Raw genomic sequence first — 21,918 nt, 5'->3', positions numbered from 1 at the left:
CTGTTTATACATTTTCTGACAACTATTTCCTTGTGCAGATAGTAGTTTATGTAGTCTTCACCTTTTGTCTGCAATGTGTCATAACTTCATTAGGAAGCAAGGCCTGTACCCTAAACTTTTTTGTCTTTTGTTAAGATATTCTACATAGCAAGAGAGAAGTTCAGGCCCTGTGGGTGTAGGGTAGCCTGAAATTCGTATACTCCAAATTAGAAAGCTGCAATTGCAGAGTTATTGAGCATAACACGGTTGACTTCTTTTCTTTGACAGAAGTTTCTTTTGCACTGTGCTCAGTTCTCTCTCTCTCTGGTTATTTCTGCCCATACAGAGTGAACAGAAGCTTAGCCTTGCAAATACTGAGCCAGTTGTGAGCCGCAGGGAGCCTTAGGCTTAATTTTAGCATCTCAGTTTAGCCAAGAGAGTAAAAGATTTTCAGACTTCTAGAAAAGTTTTGTGATAAAACTCAGCAGCTGTTGTTGCATGCTAGTTTGAGGTTTGTGGATTGCTTATTGGAACCAAATTTTTGTTCAGACCTGGTACAAGATTATCTGAAATCAGAAATCCAGAACTGCAGCTAGAAAGCTGTGCCTTCTTCCTAGTAGAAGATGAAGTATGAACTGATGGATTTGTGACTAAAGTATTGACTTTGATTTCATTTCAAATACAGTGTTACTGTAGTGTTCCTGTAACATGAGAACTCCCGAGGGAGCTGTGGGCTGGTAACAGAGTGATACAACTTACCACATGTAGTTTTATCACTTCTAGAACTGACCATTTGTTTTGTGTTGACCTTATGTATCATGCAGATATCATTATATTTTTTCTGTAACATCTCCATCTGCTCTTCTTCTAGGATAAAGCAATTAAAATATTTTCATTTTGTTGAGTAATAGTAAAAGTTTTGTGGCTACAGAATTTCATGCAGTCTCTAAAAACATTATAAAATACCTTTACTGTATCTGTTCATAGATAAGTAAGTCAAAACAAGGTAGAAGTGCAGGTTTGAAGGGGCATGAAATAACAGATCTCCTTTTTCTTTCTGGTTTGTTTTTGGTTTTTTGTTGTGGTTTTTTTTTTTTTTTAATAGCATAATTCTTTTCACTTCTTTGATGGTAACTACTACCATAGCATATTTATTATAGTTTGTTAAACTTGAATTTATTCCAGAAGAAATAAGTATTATTCAAAAGACATTTATTTATGTTCTGGTTGCACTAAATAGGTAAATACTAGGGTAAAACAGGACATTCTGACCATCTAGGATCAAATGAGAGGCACACTTATTGAGTCATGATTTTCCATTCAGAAATACATTTTAGGATGTTATTTAACCAACTTTAGTAGAGTTGTGTATGCTGGGGTATTTATATGCAGTGTTAACCTTAGCATGACTTGCAGATGTAAATCACATTTGGCAGCTGAGTATCCACCTTTGCATTCTCATAAATGGTCACATCAAGTAAGGTGGAAAATGTAATTTTTCATGATACACAAATTTTTCATGATACAAGCAAATCTAAAGACTGAGAGGTCTGTTTTCCTGCAGGAGCAAAAGCCACTCCAGCTCCTATAGACCCAGAAGAATTAAGGAAAGAAGAACTGGCAGTTAAAATAAAGCAAGAATATTTCAGTGCCTTGAAACAGGAGGGTATGTTACTATTTGGTTACTTATATTGGTAGGTGATTGTTCTTCCTAATTTGACTAGTATGCTAGTCAATACTAACCAGAGACAGTAGGCAAAATGGATGGATAAGAAAGAAAAAGAATGAGAGTCAGTCATATCTGGAGAAATCAGGAAATATTTTTAGTGTGGTAATCATCAGTCATTCTGTGGTAAATATACTAAAGGTTGTAATATGATTTTCATTCCTTTTGTCTTCTGTTTCATTTAATCTAATTTAATTGTCATGACTAAGCAAATATTCATCAGAGAAAAGATTTTGTATAAGTTGTTACTCACACTTCAATATTCAATTGAATTGGATTCAGTATTTGAAATGTTTTGTTCTGGGAAAGAAATTTTTGGCAATTGCATATTTAATTGATTTTTTTTCTCTGATTCCCTCCTCTTCAAGCAACATGGGATTCAAGCAGCAGGACATAGATTTTGTTTGTTCTTCCAAACTGCTTTATGAGCAGACTCTTCCAAAACTTACATATTGTTCAGGCATTCTGTCTCTTTTTCTGTCTTACCCAATAACTTTCAAACAAAATAGTTCATTTCAGCCAAAAGGAGATGTTTGAAGAAAGAAGTCCCAAATTGAAAATGGTTTGAAATTTTTTTTTAAAGATAGGTTTAGACTAGAAGGAAGACTGTTTTGTCATTAAAGGGAAGACAGAACCCAGCTTTTATTGTTTCTATTTGGCAACAGTTGGCAAGCCCATCGTCACATGGTACCTCTTTGGTGGGCTAGCTATTGCATAGTATTTTATTATGAAAAATAGAGGGCAAACAGCAGTTATTGAACAAACCACAAACTCATAAGGTTTCTTTAGATCCAGTCAGACCAAATGCTTGTACATCTACATCTTTGATCATGGTTTAATATAAAAGCAGTTCAAGAATAAAAATGCCAAGATCTTGGGGTAATGAGAAGAATAGTAATAATGTTGAAGATCCTAATTGCATGAATATGAATTTTAGTAATTCATTAACATGTATTTTTTTTTCTTGACATTGCTTCATTTTCATCCTATATTAAGAAAAAAATCCCAAGAACCTAAGGATGGCTGAGCATGTTGATCTGTATTTCCTATTTGCACAGGCACATAGCTGGTATTTGAGAATCATAGTTTTGCTGGCAGCTTTGTTATCCAGTTACCTTTCGGGAACTTGTGGTTTTCGTTTATCCAGATACATAGAGTCTAGAAAAGGCACTAGTTTTGTATAGTTGCTAAGTTTTTAACGTTGATTTAATATTTAATTTCTCTGTTGCAACAATGTACCTTGCCTTTTATTCTGTTAGTGGTAAGAGAGCAGTTTTATCAGTCGTCTATGCAGTACCTACCTCTGAAAATACAGGGAGACAAAAATTGACATGCACTTACCTCTGTAACATACTGATAGCAGCTGCTCAAAGAACATATATAGAAGCCACAATTACATCAGCCTTAACTGTACTACAGAAAAGTGACTAGCCAGGCAGCAAGTATCCTCTAAGGTACTTTTAGCTAAAAACAGTTAAATATGCTGAATTTTAGGTGCTTAGACAGAGAACATTCCTCACATTTTATAAATATTATTCATTACGATTTTACCATTTAAACAGAGACAGCCACAAAATCTCGGCTAAAACTTATAAAAGAAAAAGCTTTAGCATTTCTTGAGGATCTAAAATTTAAAGCAGAAGAGGCTTATAAAGATATGGAAAAGTGGCTTGGATCCACCTTCTTGGAGGAAAAATCAAGGTAACATGTATCAATTTTAAACAGGATTTTTTTGGGGTCTTTTTTTTAACCTAGATTAAGGTAGTAAATATAGCTGTGTCTGGAGACAGAAGTAATTTAGAAAAAATGTAGAAAATAATAATTTCATGTAGTTTTATCTTAGAAACCTGAATGCTAGTAATTCATTTCTTGGCTGATTAAAGGGTTCCGCTTGTAACTGTAAAGGTAATTATCATGGTATGCTGTTTTTCTTGACTACAGGTTTAGCAGATTGCTGAGCAGACAATCAGATATACCATTCAGTAGAAAGCTCTGTATCATTTCAGTAGCTTCTTTCCTGTTTTTTACACACACTGGAAAACTCCAAAAAACATTGTTCTTATCACCACATATTACATTTCTCAAAATTAATTCAAGGACCATAAAAAAAAGTTCTCCTTTGCAGTTTTTTTCTGTCCTAGTAAATAAAATGTACTTGGGATCACTATAGCACTTTAGACTGACATAGAATGACCAATGTCTGTGTTATTAAAGGGCTTTTCCTCTCTAAAGGAAAGGAGTGACTTTGCCTTTTACAAAGTATTTCTGGCCTCTACCGACTTTTGAATTATACCTGGGACAGTGCTGCTTGATCCATGTCAGGGCATGACCAAGAAGAGAGGCATAAATGGAGGATGTGAAGGCTTTGACAGGCAATAGCTCAAAGAGGCAAAGCTTCTTCCTTCCAGCCGGTTTTTTTTGCTCTCCTGATGTGCTAACAAAGACACAGTATTTAAGTAATATCATATCCTTTGACCTGACACTCCAAGCCAAATCTCTGTTCAACATTATAGACAGCTGATGTCTTTCCTGTATAAAGTGTACTCATTGCACTTGAAGGAGGAGATCATGTGCCTCTCCAGTATGCCAGCCTAGGAAGTGCTTTCGTGTTTTTCCATCAGGTCTCTTCTGTGTCTTAGATCTGACTTTGTATAAATTTCTGACTGCAGTCAAAAGATCTCTTGCAGCCACAGGAAGAGTAGACTTCATAATGATTTTGGTAGTTACAGAATCCACACAGAGGGTTTGAAATTCTTACTTTAAGAAAACTTAAAAAGCATAAGCATATTAAAATTTAAAGCTATGTTGTTAACACTGTGTATTATACTCATGAGTTTCTGCAATTTTGTTTTCAGTGTTGAAAAACTGGTAGAGGTTGCACGACATCATATTGAGAGTTCTAGCAAAATCTTATATGAAATGACTTTAGAAGGAACAGATTTCTTCATCAATGGTGATGTAAAAATGGTTCCTGACCCTGTTCCTGACCCTGATCCTCCACCAGAATTTCAACGCATAGAAACCTCTGGAAGCAGTACTCTAACTATTTCACAACTTACTACACTTCATAAGCAGTTTCTACAGCTGGCACCAAAAGGTAAGAATTTTTTTCCTTTTAACTCCCAAAGGACTGTTGGTTATCTACTTAAAATCTAGAGTAATTGGGAGCTTAGTCACTTGTCTGTATTGCTAAACATAACATCAGTTATCTATATTGTTAAAGATTGTACTACAGTTAAAGATCCTGCTACATAAAAAAGCAAAGTCATTGTGAGGGGATATTGAAAATGTGAAATAACAGACCAGTTGAAAGCTTTTAATGGCTTTCCTAGGGGTTTTTATTGTCAAGACTACATGTTTGGTATTCCTCTAACAGGTGTCTCAGTAATAGGTTTTCAGTACAGTGTGTATCATGCTTGCTTTACTTAAATATGCAAGTTTTAATTTTTTTCACTAATTGAGAGCTTAGTGAGCTCAGGCTATATTATTTTAAAACACATTTTTTAAATTATCAGTATTTTCATGGAACTATTATATAGAGTCTATTATAAATATTAACCATTATGTTCTTCAAATCAATGTGTGCCTGTTGTCTGGGTGGTTTGCAAGCATTAGCTCAGACATGTAATTTTTTTTACCTTTAAACATGCATTTATTGTATGTCTACCCCCTAATTATGGGAACTTAAGGCTTAGAGTGCCTAAAAAAAATTGCAATAATTTTTGGGACTGTATAAATGTTACAAAGTAATTTAGGTAAGGCAGTTTTAAACTGAGATGGAAAGTACTTACATGTGTATTTGCAGAGTGTTTCATTATCAGTGTTCCATATTAAAATCATAATGTTAGTATTATTGCCACTAAGACTGTGAAATACAATGTGTAAACAAGTGCTTACAATTCAAGATCTAACTCTTCCAGTGTAATAAGGCCACAAAGGCACAATGAAGTCGAGTTAATTCTTTATTGGGAAATTCTTTTCATGCATATTTATAGAGCAATTCCAATTTCCTTTTGCATATAAAACCACTTCAGGGAGAAAGATATTTACAGTTTTCCCATAGAGAGAGGCATATCATCTTATCTCTAGTGTAGGAATGTAGATGTGTATGTAAGCATTTCAAAATCTCCTGTAGAGACCTACTCTGCAGGTAGTAATGCATATATAATACGACACGAAACTAAAACTCTGTGTGTTTGTAATCATTTACAGTGCTATAGAAGTGAAACACAGATACCAGTTTAATTGGTATTTCCACTTAAAAGGGTTTTTTTGCTTTTAGATCAATCATGATTAAGATACTTTAAACAAAAAAAAAATTGTCTATTACAAACTTTAAAATTCTTGACATTTTTAGGACAGAACTACTATTTTCTTTGTAAATTTGTAATAATTAGCAAAAAAACAATTGAAGTCTTTATCATTCTAAAGTATTTCCCTTTTGATAGTATTATATTCCCTAAAATGACCCAACATGACTTGCATGACTATCTGAAAAAGGGATAGCAGTCATGAGACTGTAAAAGAATGCTGTTGCTTGTTCTCTGAGACAATGGGAAAGAATTATTGTTTAAAATAAGATCCCATACCCCATGTAATTATCTTCTGTTTGGTGACTATTACCTTTTTTGGATAGCTGAATTAGGATGGAAGGCACAAGCTGTGCAAGTCATCTTTAAAATACTTCCTCCCAGTCTCTTACACATTTTAAGACTGCATAAATCACATCCTAGGTTTCCTAAGGTGACCACTTCGCTTCATTATAGACTCCTTTCTTTCCTAAAACATCAGGAAAATTTTCCATAGGCTTCTGTCTCCCCTTTTTCAATAGAATGGTCAAGAGAAAATACACATCTCAGTAGTTAGTCTCTCACTGTACAAAAGAGGGAAAAACACTAAAGCACCCAGCACAGCAGCAGTGAAATTGTTGAACAGCATCTCTAAAGGAGATACCAAAAGGTAACAAACAAGCCCCTGCTTTGTAGAACCTCCAAACAGATCTAGATTTGCTGCCAAACATCTTATTTTTTCTTATTCTTACCTACCCCAGCATATCTCTCAGCATTCATAGTGGAAGTTCACATAAAAAAGCACACGGAGCACAGGCTATTTGACAAGTCTAAATAGAATAAATCTACCAATCTCCTTGTACTAGAATAGAAGCAGTAGTGAACAATAAATTTCCTGAAGTTGTTCTGAAAATTGGAATTTTTAGGCTTTTCTAAAGCCTAAAAAGAGAGATTACATGAATCATGTGGAGATTACATGAAGCATATTTTTACTTAGAAATGCAAACAAACAAAGAGCAACAAAGGAGGGGTGATTATATAAGAAGAAATTACCATGTAAACAGGTTTGTCACAAGATATTTGGTAAAGGTCAAAAGGAAATATTTTCAAAATATATTTAACAAAATGCCAAAATTAAAACTAAAAGTGGGAGTGCCAATATACTTAAAAATTTTTGATATTCATGGAAGAATTCTTATGAAACAGTTTTGTGTTTCCTAGGAATCTAAAATTTTAAAGAACTACCGATTCTTCACAGACAACTTTGTGCTGTCCTGCACACTTGGCTCTCCATGGAAGCAAATTATTCTCCATTCTAAGCACCAACGGACAAAAAACCAGCCTGTGCTGGACCTTCCTACCTACTGACAGTCTTTCATTTGAGAAAAAAAGTTTATTTCTTGTTTTATTATTATCCCAAGTGCTATTGCCCAAAGTCAACATCAGTCTGCACTAATTACTTTCATTAACTCTTTGATCAAGTTTTTAACAATGCTCTAATATATTACCTTCAGAGTGCTTTTTCATAGGAACAGCTGTGACAACTCTTAAATGGAGCTAATAACATTAAAGTTTTCTATTTTCTCTCTTAGAGTCTTTTTGAATGCATGCTTTTCTTATCAAAAAAATTAAAATATCCAGTAGATCTCATCCCCTTTGATTCCCTTGAGCACTATGATCTTCTATAATCACATCTCTTGTCATTTCAATTAGCACACATATGGAATGTCTCAGTTTTCTTCTAAAGCTCTTTCAGAGAATGCAATTTGGGTGTGGTTTTGCATTACAAAGCAGATCGAAGTAGATTTTATGCCAGATTTGTTCTCTACCTTATGACTGAATCACACAAGAACATTTAATTTTTTTTCCTTTTTCATAGGCATGATCCTTATGAACATTCAGTTTAATTATAGAAGTGATTCTATAATTAGACAGAACAGGCACCAGTTGGGTTTAAAAAAATTCTATATCCAATAACCAAAAATGTTTAAAATGCTTTTTTATAAAACTATCAAATAGTCTGCTAAGATGTAAGCATAAGAGACAACCAATGGCCATATTGCATTGCTGTGTGTTTCCAAATTTTGAACCTGTGAATTGAATTTTACTATATTGGTAGATTTGGAGCAGACAGTTATAATAAAGTGTGCATGTAGCTCAGCTGAAATATTACCTTTTCAATGTAATATTTTATTGAGTCAGGATTGTAAGATGACCCTGGTTAATGTCTACAGATTATCCTTTCTTTCCCCAAGCACTGTTGTAGAAACAATGAAGAATAGTAATTGCCTGACTTTGATGCAAATAGAGACAGAAGTCCATATGAGAGCATAGGAATAGTTTCGTCATCTCTAACTTACAGCTTTTAAAGACTATTTATCTTCAATGTGTTTTTTTTAAGACTTGAAAATATGAAAGTTTTAAGTTTGTGGACAGAGGAAGTATCTCTTTCTAGGTGAAAACTTAGTAATTCTACCAATAGTTTAATTTATATCTCCTGTTATGTCTCTTACTAAGTCATGTATGTTATTTAATTTCAGAAATTTGTGGAACATATTTAACATGTTTGTATATGTTTCTGCACATTTGAATATATATATATATATATATATATATATATATATATATAAAATTTGAAGATTTAAGTCAGCATGACAGATGATCTCACCCCTGACTACATCTGTGGAGCAACTAAAATACCTTAATTCTCAGTGCTTCTAAGTTTAAAATCCCAATTCTTGCCAGTTAGCAAAGATTGGACATATAGCAGCACCAGTAATAATTAGTGAATATGCAAATTGTGCAAATACTTACAGTGAAATTGACTGCAGGGAGTGATGAGTCTATCAACTTGGATGAAAAGTATCATGTTTTTGAGACTCCTATCTTTTTCACCTAAGGGTAGAAGTATCCCATATTACTACCTTTTAGAGTCTTAAAGTTAAAAGATTATAATTCAGCCCTCAGGGTTTATTTCACTCATTCATCCTTATGAAATTGCTACAGAGTCTGGTGTGTAATTTGCAAGGGATTATTATCCAAATCTCTAGTCAGGAACTGCCATGGAAACATTTTTCTCAGTGAAAATAGAAGGGAATATTAATCTGTTCACATGTTTTGATAAAATTTGATGATGAGGGAATAAATGGTGACATAATTCTCATCTCTAGTATAAGTTTACAATCTCTTAATATTTTGTTAACTGTGTAAGTGTATAGTCTGAATGTTTAATAGAGACTTACTACTTCATCACTTTATGGAAATATTTTTATATAGTGCCTATAGAAAATATCTATTGACAGGGTTATCATTAAGAAATAGTCTCTTTTGTATATCTGCCTTAATAACTGAGGCATAGAGATTGCTCTTTAAATGTCACAGGCTCCATTTAAAATGTCACAATCCTAGTTCACAGGGTCTAGTGTAAACTTATGCTGCTGTCATTTATCATGCTCCTTTTTAAATGTTTTGGGGTTTTTTTCTGTTTTCAGTTTCACTAGTGGTCATAATATCTTCACTAAATTTTTTTTTGCTTTTTTTTGAAGTTCTGCACTGTTTATTGAAACATGTGAAAGCTTGCCAGTCACTGTGTGTATCAGGGAATGATACTGCCTTTTAAGAAGATTTCAATGAGAAATAATTCTACCTAATTTAGCTTTTCCAAGATTGGTTTTCTTCTTGATTTCATTTGATAACAAACTTAATGTGAAGAAGTTGCTTCATAAATTGCTTCATATGTAGTTCAGGTTGGCTTCCTTTTGTATCCTCTATTCTTTCTATGGCATCACTGCAACAGATCCCACCTTTTCCTATATTCCCAGTTTCTCCATGTCAATTTAAAGAAAAATGTTGGAAACACTGAAGGCCAATCTTACAGGGAATATTATCCCTGATTGTGGGTCACAGGTCTACTCTGATCCCTATTTCCCTAATCACCAGCACATTTCCACAGGTTTCCTTATGCCTAAAGAAGCAGGAGGCACTCTAGAGGTGTTAAAATGTTTTTGTCCCTTATACCCTTTTTACTTCTCAAGTTGCAGATTTAGTTTTCCAGCCCTCCACCTCTTTTCACCTTACCTTGTGATTTTGTGTCTGCCTAAGTTTTTTAATCTTTACTGTGTGTTAGGAATATTTATCTTCTTTTCAGTTCTGTTTATTGTACCTGGGCACATGTCAGAAAAACCTCCTGGGACAGTTCATTTTGCTGTCCCTGCGGACCACAGCTGCTACCTCAGATTTTGGGTTCTTTACAAGAATCATTCACACTGGAAATGTATTTAAACTGCATGTTTCATACTTCATTTATTAATATTATGGCCTTTCAGGATGCTTAGAGTAGAATGGAACAAACTGTCACTTTTTTCAACAATGGGAACAATCCATTCCCACAAATTATATAGTGTATATACATATAAAAAAAATTTCCTCCTTCTTCTAAAGTAGAAAAGAGTGGCATACAAAAACTCTTTTTCTCAAGACCTTTTAAAGCATTAGAAATGGCATTTCTCTCTGTGATTAGCTTCATGTACTCATTAATTTTGGTTCTTGACGTACACATCACAATAAGGAAGGAGAGTCAGATTTTAGGTCATCTGCAGGGTGTTACTTTTGTTATTTCCCAGTGAACAAATAGATTTCCCATTTTATTGCTTCCATCCTGCATGCATTTTCTCTTGCTTATTTATTGCTTTCTTTTTAAAGACCTAAAATTATGGCAATGGTATACTAAAAGAATCATTAAATTACTGGCCAAAAGGAGGTGATAAATGGGGTCTAGAAATATAATTTTTAAAATGTCAGCCTATGGGATTTGCTCCTACAAAATACAAGACTGACCATTTTCAGAACAAGTGGGGGAAAGTTCAGAAAGTTCAGAACAATCTCAGAGCATTAAGAATGCATATACAGTTCTGAAAGCAGTAATAATACCATTTGCAGGCAAACACATTTTAAGAAGATCATGTCAGCTACTACATAAGCATCTTAAGCATTCTCTGTCAGGTTTTTGATTATGTATTTACAGACTTGCTCCAAGTTAACATTTCTGCTAATGCCAGGTATGATGGACATTATAATAAATTTGTGACTTCAGCAGTATTTTCTGGAGACGTTTTGCCTAAAAGACCATTCTGAATTCCTCTTAATAACTTTGCTCTTCCCTGCTTCAAAAATAGCATTGATGCTGCTGCACTTCATGGGTTGCATACTCTGACAAACTTCTAATAGTCAAAATCAAAACTGGCCATTTCTTACAAGAATCCTTGGTAGCCTTCAATTGATTTAAGAGTAGGTCTGCTTTCCTTGTTCTCTTTCATGGCTGTTCATTTCAAGTCACATTCTAGTCCCAAATTAACAAGATAAAAATGGACCAACAAATAAAAGATACAACTGATATTTTATAAAATGAAAATTATTTTATATTTAGTTGTTTCTTTTTAAATTATAGCCATAAAAGCACTGAAGCAATTTAAAAGCAAGACTAATTCTTCTAGCAACAGAGAAGTCGGTGACAGAGGGAAAGAGAAGAAAGATTTGGAACATCAGAAAACAAAGAGGAATCATCAGTTTCCAAAAATATGGCTAACAAAATACTCCTGGTTAAAATATGATGAAGAAAGAGGAATAATGTTTTGTGTACCATGTCGTAAACATAATGTGGATTTGGGGGAAAATATCCATAATTTTTGTTCTGGCACTGATGACTTCAAACTTGAATTTATAAACACACACCAGAGTAGTGAAGCTCATGCTTGGGCTACCTGCATGGAAGCTGCCAGTTCTGCTTCACCTGATACAGCTTCTGCTGAGCAGATGTTGAAGAGCATGAACTCCTTAACATTGGGTAGAGTAGAAAATATTTTTAGAAGATATCATGCTATTGCTAAATCTGGCTCTCCCTATACAGACCCTGATGGAATGGGCAAACCACATAAACTTTAACATGACCTTCCTCAGGCATGTCCTCCTGCAGACTTCCCCACAGAGGCAGAACAGATCCATTTTCCCATTCCTGATTATTAATTGCATGAATTAGTCTTCCCATAACAAGTACTCTTACAGACAGAATGTGATTAGTACACTTCACAGCTTGAACTACTTTGTATTTCCCTGTAAGAATATTTGTAAGGGTTTCCATAAGATTACTGTATCTTGATTTTTAATCTAGGAGCTGAGAATGAGTATGGTTTAGAGAGTATTTACTTTCGTAATTCTACATATTCTATGCACCTTTCTACTTGATAATTTCAAAAGGTAAAGCATACCAGCAGAATATATTTCTACCATCAAGGAAATAGCAATGATTTATATAAAAAAATAGCTAAAATGAAATCATTACAGACCCTTCTTGGTTCCTCCAACAGCAAATGAAAATTTACTACAGGTAATTTGGGAGAAATTAATAGGAGGTCATTCACCTTTGAATTAATCATGTGCTAAATCAAGATAACTCTACTTTCAGTATAAAATGTATGTAGTAATACCAATACCCCACACCGTACTGTACTCTCACCTCTGCTCTGTACTGCGCTATGCTATACCAGACAAATACACACACATATATATACTTACCGTCTCTTTGGTGTTTTGCATAGATGTTCATGCTTCTTCTGGGTATAAATAATGTGTCAGAAATGGAGTAGGTTTTGAAGGAATGCCTCATTAAAGCATATTGTTCTGCTCCAGTAGAGTTAATCTGTGTCAGAAATAGAAATCAGTACTGTGCATTGTATAAAATATCTGAACTTGTGATTTCGCAGTCAAAAAAAAAATGTTTAGATATACTTTGCCTAATAAGCAACAGGATATATATTTCATGGATTACCTTATTACATATGTGACTTGTTATATATTAGAATTGTGGATTCAAGGATTTTCTTTTAAATCACATAATACCAAGAGGGTTCTTTTCCCTCAAAGTTTTCAAAGGGAGATTTCTAACTATGCTGAGATTAGAAAAAGTTTGAAAATGCATCCCAAGGATGTCCAACAGGTGAAAACAAAAAAAGAAAGAAAGAAAAACCAAGAAATGGTGGTTCTGTATCTGTAACACTAAAGTCACCTCCATGATGCAGGGCAGGGGCATGTTTTCTCGTACTCTTCATCTATGAAACTAGCATAATTCCTTCAACCTCACATCTCAGGAGTTATATTCTAAACCTGTGATTATTCTTGCTGCTTTCTTTTGGGCAATCTTTAGTTTACATGCATCCTTCTTGATCTAGAATTTCCAAAGTTGTATTATAGCAGAAGCCTTAACATCCGGGAAAAAAAAAAAAAGGATTATTTCCAATGGCTTCCCATGTACTTTCTCATATTATTGTAATCTGCTATAATCCTTAGAGACTTTTCTGTAGAAATTTTGCTTTGGCAGTAAGATTCCCTTTGGGGCATTCATTCAGTTCATTATGTCTGCCCAGTGGGGCACTTGACATTTATCTTTATTAGATAGTGTCCTTTTATTCTAGATTTTATCTCCAATTTTTAAAGTTCACTTTGAATTCTAATCTTGTTCTCCAATGTACTAGCAGTCTGTTCCTGAATTGTTTTATGTATGGTGCAATAAATGTATCAATTTGTGCAGTCCATTTCCAGAAAGTACTTCGATCTGTTTCTGGTGAAACTTACCTACTGACCCTGACCATCTCTGCAGGTTTTCAAAATCTTCATGAATACTGATTCTTTTTACAAGATGCCTGCTGCTCCTTCGAATTAAAAATGTTTAATTTTCTATTTAGTCTCTTACATTATTCAACTAAAGCTTATTAGGTTTGGTTTCTTTTATTTTGTACTTATAAAAGGATTTTGTAAAGAGCATACCTGTTTTGAAATGAGTCTTTCTAAGTGGAAAAAGCCAGTTCTGGGAATTGTCTTCCTTTATCCTTCCTAGGGGACATTATTTTCTTTCACCACTTGCAGTGTACCATTTGCAGACACCAGTATTCTTTTCTGGGTACCATCTGTGTTGCTGCCCACTCTCAGCATCTCTCCATGATTATAGAGCACTGACAGCCCTTGAGATTAAATGATGAATCACCTATTGTATGGTATTATAATCAGATACTCAAAACCAGTTCTGTTCTCTGTAATATATACCCAAATCCACTAAGGCTAGACAAAGATCCTAAAAACACAGTGAGGAACATATTTCATCCCCCATGTTTATGTGGGATTTCCTTCTGAGACTCCCTCCTTTCTCCCACATATGTCAGTAGGAGGAATTAAGTCACGGTCCATTTGAAGATTTGGAACTAGTATAACTTTGGGATTATCCCTAATCAGATGTTTCAGGAGGAGGTAGTAAAGTAAAAGAAATAGCCCTACAGCACATCAGGAATTCTATAGTTAATATAAACAATTACATAGTTTATGTAAATTGTGATTTAGATTGCAATCCTTTAATCCCATCTCAGACATTAGTTTTGATGCAAGTTCTTGAAATTCTATGTCACTCAGATACTTTCAGCGTATGTTTCTGAAGTCATGTAGCTTCACAAAAAGTGATATTAGGATATTAGTATCCTTTTAGAATTCTGTGAAGAAAATCATAATTAAATATGTTTTCAGGAAGTCAGAAAATCATAAGAAATACAGGAACTACATCTTTTATTTTCATGTAGGGAGATCATAGTGGGAATTGAACAGTTTAAAACATAAGATGGCATGACAGAAAGCTAAGTTAGACTGCCAGGGATCAAATTGAAAGGGAAATGTTTAGCAAAAATTATTAGCTGGGCTCTTGATGATAAAGCACTGGTAGTGCAAAGAAGATGTAAAAATTTTCCCTGATGTTTTTGTTGTTCACTGGCTTCTTCATGCACCATAGCCTGTTTTCCCCATGAATCACTAAAATGTTACCTGGCTTATGGAATCTTAGAGGAAGTGTCCCAGTAATGATGGTCCAGTGATGCAGGCTTCATTGTGCTATATGAAAATAATCTGATTCCTGAGGATTGAAGTTTTCATTAAAAAAACAAATATCTGTTTACCTTAAATTGATTATATTAGCAATCCAAGGTGCTTCAGGAAACAGCATGTGATGTGCTGTTCTTCTAAAAACATCTTTATAGAAGATGTTCTTTCTCAATGCAGATAACTCAAAAACTTTCAAGACATCAGAACACTGTTATCAGTCTGACTGTATTTTTTTCCCCAGCTTTTGCTTTCATGCTGAAATTTGGGGGAGGATATGAAGGCTTCAAGTCCAGGTGTTTCTCCCTTCCTTCTTTCTGTCCTAACAGACCCAAATCTAATTTTGTCCTCTTCTCTCCAAGTTTATATACGTGTAGGATTTCTCTGCTGTATTAAGATGTGCTGAGGGCATTAATCCTAATTTTCCTGATTGGAGATAAACAGGTCTACAGAGATGCAGATTATTCATTCAAATTGGCAATTTGATTTTGAATAATGACACAATGAAATTAATACTCAAACATGTTATTTATATTCCTATCACATATCTTTTTCATAAACCTAAATTAGACTTCACTGTTTCACTTCAAACAAAGTGTCTTAGCCATAGAATGTGCACAGCTTTGCCTTTTCAAATGGACAAGAAGTTTGACTGGAAAAAGGAAAAAATTAATTGTCTTCCCAGCATTTCACTGATTGTGTTTGCTTTTAAAGGTAATCTGAAAACTTCTGTTTTGATCCCATGGAATTGATCACAACCTGACCAAATAGGCTTTATCTCTCAAAATTTAAATAACTTGAAACTTATTTTACATTTTTTGTTGTTACTGCAGAGGTTTTGCAGTGAACTCTCACTGACCCAGCAAAGTGAGTTTCTGAAATAAGAGACTCATATCTGTTTTTAAATTTTTTTTTACATAATTTTGTGCTTTGATTCCATACATGAAGTTTGAATTTTCTGTTTGCTCATAAGCAAATCTATTCCTGCTTTAAAAAATACTTCTGCTGCACTTAACTGTTTTTTTCTTAGGATTTCTTTAAAAATAAAATTAATGGAGCTATTTCTAACTCCCACATGTGAATTCTGAGAAGCTTTTCAAACAGTTGAATTTTGTTTCAGAATTCAACAGACAACAGTGCATGTTTTCTACCCTATCCTCTAGTTTACACTTGCTTTAAAGAGGGAAGATGGATTTATGATTGATTAAAATAAATCAAAGTGGAAGAAAATGTTGGTAGGTATTCAATACACATAACTCTGAGAGATTGGTGTTTGTGAATGCTCATTAACTGTCAGTGCAGACCATGTGAGGATAGATTAGTAATCTTAATGCAAATCAGGACAAGTACCAGAAGAATTGCAGTGCAGTGAAATATTTGAAGTTGTGCTATTAGATGGGTCACATACAATTAACTTTAAATAAGGAGATTTTATGTTTGGTTTGGAAAATATTAGCATTCTCAATAGCACATAATAGGAAAGTTAATAACTTTCTCATATGGCCATTAAAATTTAAATTTTTTTTTAACAGAAGAGGTCTATTTAAAGTCTAAACATATTTCTATGCTGATTTTTTATTAGGTTTTGTACTAAAGAAAGTATTTATTGAAACTGTTAGTGGCTTGGTTAATTTGAATCTTGGAATAAATTGCTACCCTGATGCATGGAAGAACTTAACACTTGCAGATGTAAGTGAGCCCCTATATTCTCTTCAACTGGGGTATTAGTTTGTGTAGAAGATGCAGCATTGTCCTTAGTACAAAGCATTGTCCTTAAAATGAAGATAATAATATTATAGGATATTATCAGTTTTTCTTTAAAATTCTTCTGTTTCACTAGGGAAGGATTGTGGAAGTCACTGTGCCAGACATTTTGTCCGCACTTTATTTATTTACAATTTGCAAGTTATATCAGTTCTTAAGACACCATCCAAGGTTTTCAGATTTGGAAACATGAAAACTTTCAAATCCTCCATACTGAATTAATTTCTCTTTCAGATTCAATCACATGTTACTGGTAAAGGTATGGATTGAAAATATTTACTTGTGTTAGCATATTTTAATAACTATTTCTGACAGCAAACCATGATTCACATTAAGATTTTAATTGGATTTCACATTATTTCATCACTTTATTAATATATTCTTTACAAAGATGAAGTGCATGAGTAAAACATTTTAATGTTAAAGTGGTATAGTTCCAGTAAGTTAAGTGAAAACTAAGCACATCTGTCATCTTAAGTGTGTAAAACCTAATCTCGGCACAGGAAATTAATTATCCAAAGAAAGCTATCAGTCAAATATTCTCTATTAATAGACCAAATGGGCATGTATCCCATGTTCTGTATTCTTTGAGAACTTTTAGTGTTAATAAATCCTATCTTTATTTTAATAATAGAATTTTCTTGTCTTAAAAGAACGAGTTTTAAATGAGACTTTTAAATTTATCATAGAAGCATGAGCTAGCTTACAAAAGGAAATTCTCAAGCCCAAATAAATGCCTATTTGGGCACTCAGAGTGTTTATTTAGAGCAACATCCACTGCACATGGCAGTTGGCACACAGTGGCCTGTGGCCTATTTTGTTTTATAAAAACTCACTGCAGAACCTTGTTCATCCTGTCCAGGAAGTACCTAAGGATACATAAGATATTGAAAGACTGTTTATGTACGCATTTGACAATATTTGCTGTTTTGGTTTTGTAGTTAGAAAATCTGGCATCTGAATTCACAATGAACTCACATCTTACTGACTGGCGCAGATTCTTGCTGGCAGCAGCACAGCCTTGGCCAGCGCCGTCTGTGACACAGCTCCTCCAAACACTGCATGGCTTCAAGTCTCTTGATGTCACTGGATCAGGCTTCGTTACACAGGAACACTATTTACAGGTTATCAGCCTTTTAATTTTTCAATCAAATTTTAATTTGTTAAACTCCCTGAATTGAATGATATGTTGTTTGGCTTATTTGCATTGAGAAACTCAGTCTGAATTTTAAATGCTTTAGGTCTGAGGGAGCTTTGTAGTGAAAAGTGTTTTCAGGAAATTGATAGCCCAATATGTATTTTGTCCATAGTTCCACAAATCAGGCTAATTAAACATACTTTAAACTTGATTTTCCTAAATAAACATACTTTAAACTTGATTTTCCTACTTATATCATAAATTAATCTCAAGTGAAAACCCTTTCTGTTTTAAAGAAACCATTCTGTGTGCACTTTGATGACTATTAACTTACTTGACACTGAATAAGATAATTTGCTCCAAGCAAAAATAAGGATTTCGGTTTCATCTCATCAGCTGCATTTCAATTAAATGTTTCTAGATTTTTTCCAATAATTAAGTTTCTCAAGATCATTCCTCAAGCCTTGAATACATGGAAAATTATAAAATTCTTTGATCATTTTTCTGAAGACAACCTCTGTTTGAATTGTCACGTAGTTCAGCCAGGTTTTTCAGAAAGAGTGTTATGAATACATTTTTGTTTCTTCAGGAAAATTCTGCTCATTTTCACTTACTTTTACTTTGCATTTTACTGCTGGTTCACTCTCTTGGCTATACTAGCTGTAAGTATCATATACATACACATATAGATGTCTGTAGATATTCCAGTCTTGCCAGTTTCTGGTTTTGTTTGTTGATATTAAATATAATTTTCCAACACTTCTGAATAAATTTCATAGAAACTTTATTGTAATTTGTTCTCCACTCACCTAGCATTAGTTTTTAAAAAATACTAAATAAAGGCTGTGTTAGTCCAGAGGCCTGTAGTTTTCAGAATTTCTTTAATTAATTTAAAACTTCCAGGAGCACCTGCCAACCCCTTCCCACCACAGACTTTCTAAGAAACAAACTCTACAAGGCCAGGAAACCCACAAAAAATGCAGGTCTATGTGCATTTATTTTTTCTATTGTTATAAGTTTTGCTGAAGAGTTTGCAAATAAGCTAGCAGTTACAAGACATGCAGACTGAGAACATACATTTTTATCATAGGATCCTATTTCAAGTATAATACCAAGCAATTAATTTAATCACTTCAGTATTACAAGGTAATAAATATGCAGTAAACAGCTAGTTTGAATAACCTTCCACTGGGAATTTGAGCTGCTTCGCCTGTCCTCTCTCTTTGCACCTACACTGGCAAACTACACAGTGCTGGGGCCCATCTACAGGTAATGGTTGTGGGTTGTCCCTCCTGTGATGTTGTTTGTACAGCCTGTGGTTTCACACAGGTGAATTTTTCTGTTGGAAGTTTGTTCATACCTATCCCGATCTAGCTGATCCTTCCTATGTCTAGAGTCTAGTACTAGAGAATTGGTTCTGAGCACTTTTAATTTACAGTTGTAGCTCTGTCTCTCTAGGACTCTAGGTCATCTTGTTGGGAGCAGGCAAGCATGGGGAGAGACATGGCTCTATCCTTCATCATACTGAATTATATGGACAGTTTCTTCTAAAAGTAAAATCTGGACAAAAGCTGTAGGGATTAGCAAAGGATATCCTCAAAGGAAAAAATCAGAGCATGCATAGAAACTCCATATCATATTCTGCTTCCTCAGCAGCATAGATTTACAACTACTTAGTTAATTTTCACTTTTTTCAAAAGCATACATTCACTTCTATCCTATTTGATTTTCAGTAACTTCTCAAATATCTGTTACAACATACAAACAATAAATTATAATTATTGTCGTCATTGTGTATTAATAACAAATTCAGTTTGATTAAGTCCAGAAATTAGGCTCTTAGTAACCTGTGTGTTGAACAGCTAGAGTATAAAGACTACCTTATTTCAGTGTGTGAAAATAAACGAACTTATTTATTTATTTATTAAATCAGGTTGGCTTATGGTTTAATGAAAATGAAGATCTAAGCATAACAGAAAGTTGCGAAGAACCTGTGTCTTCAGAAAGGCTAAAACACCTCACAGAGGTAACTGAAAGCATAGGTATTTTGAAAAAATCGCTATTCAAACATGATAGGTCTCATTTCAGAATTTTTTGGGTCTCTTTTTTTCAATAAGTGCTGCATTTTGTTTGATGTTTTTCAGGTCAAGTGGTGCTTCAGAATAATGTAGAGAGGAATCCAAGAGTCATCCTTGAGCGTTCTAAATCAGTCTGCTCAGAAAGACTTAATTACTCCTGTTCTTTGTTGAATGACATTAATTTTGCTACACAGCAACCAGTTTTGTAAAGAATGGGAGGCAAATGATCACTGCATCTGAGCACATAGATTTTTCCATGAGAGAGGGGGCTAATAATAATCTGAATACAAAAAATGCTTTGAACATATTTGTCGTGATACAAGGTTTTATGAATTTCTATCTTTTTCTGTGAAACTCAATTTCTATTTCCTTGAATTACTTAACACACATTTATGATTTATCACAGCCTAAATTTGCACAGTCTCAACATGCTCTTAAGTATAGTAGCTCTTATTAGCAGTATGTATTATTACTGTATTTCATGCTTTTCTCTACAGTCCTTGATTTGTATTTCATTTAAGTCCACTTATAGAAATTAATTTGCTTATTTTTGCCCTTTTATAGTTTTTCTTCCATTTATTTGCGGATACCAAAAAAGACCCTGCTCTGCTGGACTATATTGAGATGCTGCTTTATTTTGCCTCCCACTCTGATCCAGTTGAAGGTGTATACAGAGCACTTAGCATTGTTACTGGAGCATGTATTCTCAGAAAAAGGAAAGCTTCCTTTCCGTGTGTGGTAAGATATCACAGAAAAATACTAGAGAATAGTAGTAGTACTTTCAATTTATAAATTGCCCAGATTTCTCTATATTTCCTTATCCTGGGTAACTCCAGTCCTTATAAGTAGTCTCACTGAATTCATGGGAACATTGCATTGGTAATAATACTCAGAAGGATTCTTTCAAAAGTCTGGAAATTTGCTCGCCATTAATGAAAGTTTAAGATACTTACTGGTGATTACTCCTTGTGCATATGAATGGAAGTAATTATTTTGCTTAATTGACCAACCATCAGTCCCCTGGAATTAGACTGCAGTATGACTTACAGTAATGTTATCTTATGATGTAAGACCTGGTCTTACTTTATTTTCCACTTACTTTATTATTGCTGGTCTTACTTTATTTTCCACTATGTTTCTTTGGGATATTCAGACACATCTTTGTCGTTTTATTTCCAAGTGTTTAGGTTTATCTGTAAACCAGAAGGTTTAATAATAATTTGTTTAATACAAAATAATTTTAAAATTACTTTTTCAGACATGATGAATGCATTGTTAAATCAAATGAAACTCATCATTTCAACATTATTAGTATTTCTGTAGTATGTTTTTATTATTAAAGTCTTAAAACTGGAATTAGTCCACTGCATGCATCAGTTCCGGATTAGTGAATACTTATATTTATTGATGTATAAGTCATTTTTTGAGACATAAATTATTTATCTGTACACATCTTGGAAAGAGGTTGCTGCTCGAGATAATAAAATTATTCATTGCCCTGTTGCAACCACAGTGACTCCAACAATTGCCCAGAACTTAAAGTATAATTGAGATCTCTAGAAAGAGCATAGAAAAGGCATGATTTTATTACACAGGGTAAAAATATACATATGCAAAATAGCATTTTGTAATTTCAAATGACAGAAGTTACTATACTTCCCTGTGTTTTGTTTGGCGCAACAGAGTTTTTGTACACTGGAGAGACTGAATGAGACAATAAGACAGTAATACTTTCCACATTTCATAGGAAGAAGGAGAGCACAGAATGCTCCCAATTAGATACTGTGGCATTAATTTCCTATATTTTGGTGAAAAGTTCTAGCTGTCATCTCATTGGATATAAAGCTATGCAACCTGTTCTCCTCTTTGCCATTTTCTGCTTGGTTTCATCTGTTTGGTTGGAAGTTTGGTAGTGTATAAGTAAGAGACTGGCATTATCATCTCTGTGTCAACAACTTCTTAAGGCTGTGAGTCACGAGTGAAGGGGAGCATTTGCCTTCAGCCCAGAATTAACTGGATCTCTGAGGAGAAAGA

At 34.0% G+C, this 21,918-nt stretch overlaps 1 protein-coding gene across 8 annotated transcripts in view; it reads left to right on the top strand.

Annotated features, from left to right (window-relative positions):
• The window catches only part of SPEF2 (sperm flagellar 2), a 74,621-nt gene that overhangs the window by 44,828 nt on the left and 7,875 nt on the right, over positions 1-21,918 (top strand). For 3 of the 8 annotated variants that reach the window (XM_071425562.1, XM_071425561.1, XM_071425560.1), the window contains exons 25-31: positions 1,544-1,645; positions 3,268-3,406; positions 4,561-4,802; positions 16,487-16,593; positions 17,610-17,792; positions 19,740-19,832; positions 20,449-20,622. In XM_071425562.1, coding sequence (XP_071281663.1) covers positions 1,544-1,645; positions 3,268-3,406; positions 4,561-4,802; positions 16,487-16,593; positions 17,610-17,792; positions 19,740-19,832; positions 20,449-20,622 — 1,040 coding nt within the window. The other 5 variants (XM_071425564.1, XR_011678983.1, XM_071425565.1 and 2 more) reach the window with 5 other exon arrangements.

Source organism: Agelaius tricolor, unplaced genomic scaffold, assembly GCF_023055355.1.
Source record: "Agelaius tricolor isolate 1412-34295 unplaced genomic scaffold, bAgeTri1.0.p SCAF_4, whole genome shotgun sequence".
Classification (NCBI taxonomy): Eukaryota; Metazoa; Chordata; class Aves; order Passeriformes; family Icteridae; genus Agelaius; species Agelaius tricolor.
The sequence above is the reverse complement of the archived record's forward strand: the minus strand, read 5'-3'. Positions and strand labels throughout refer to the sequence as shown.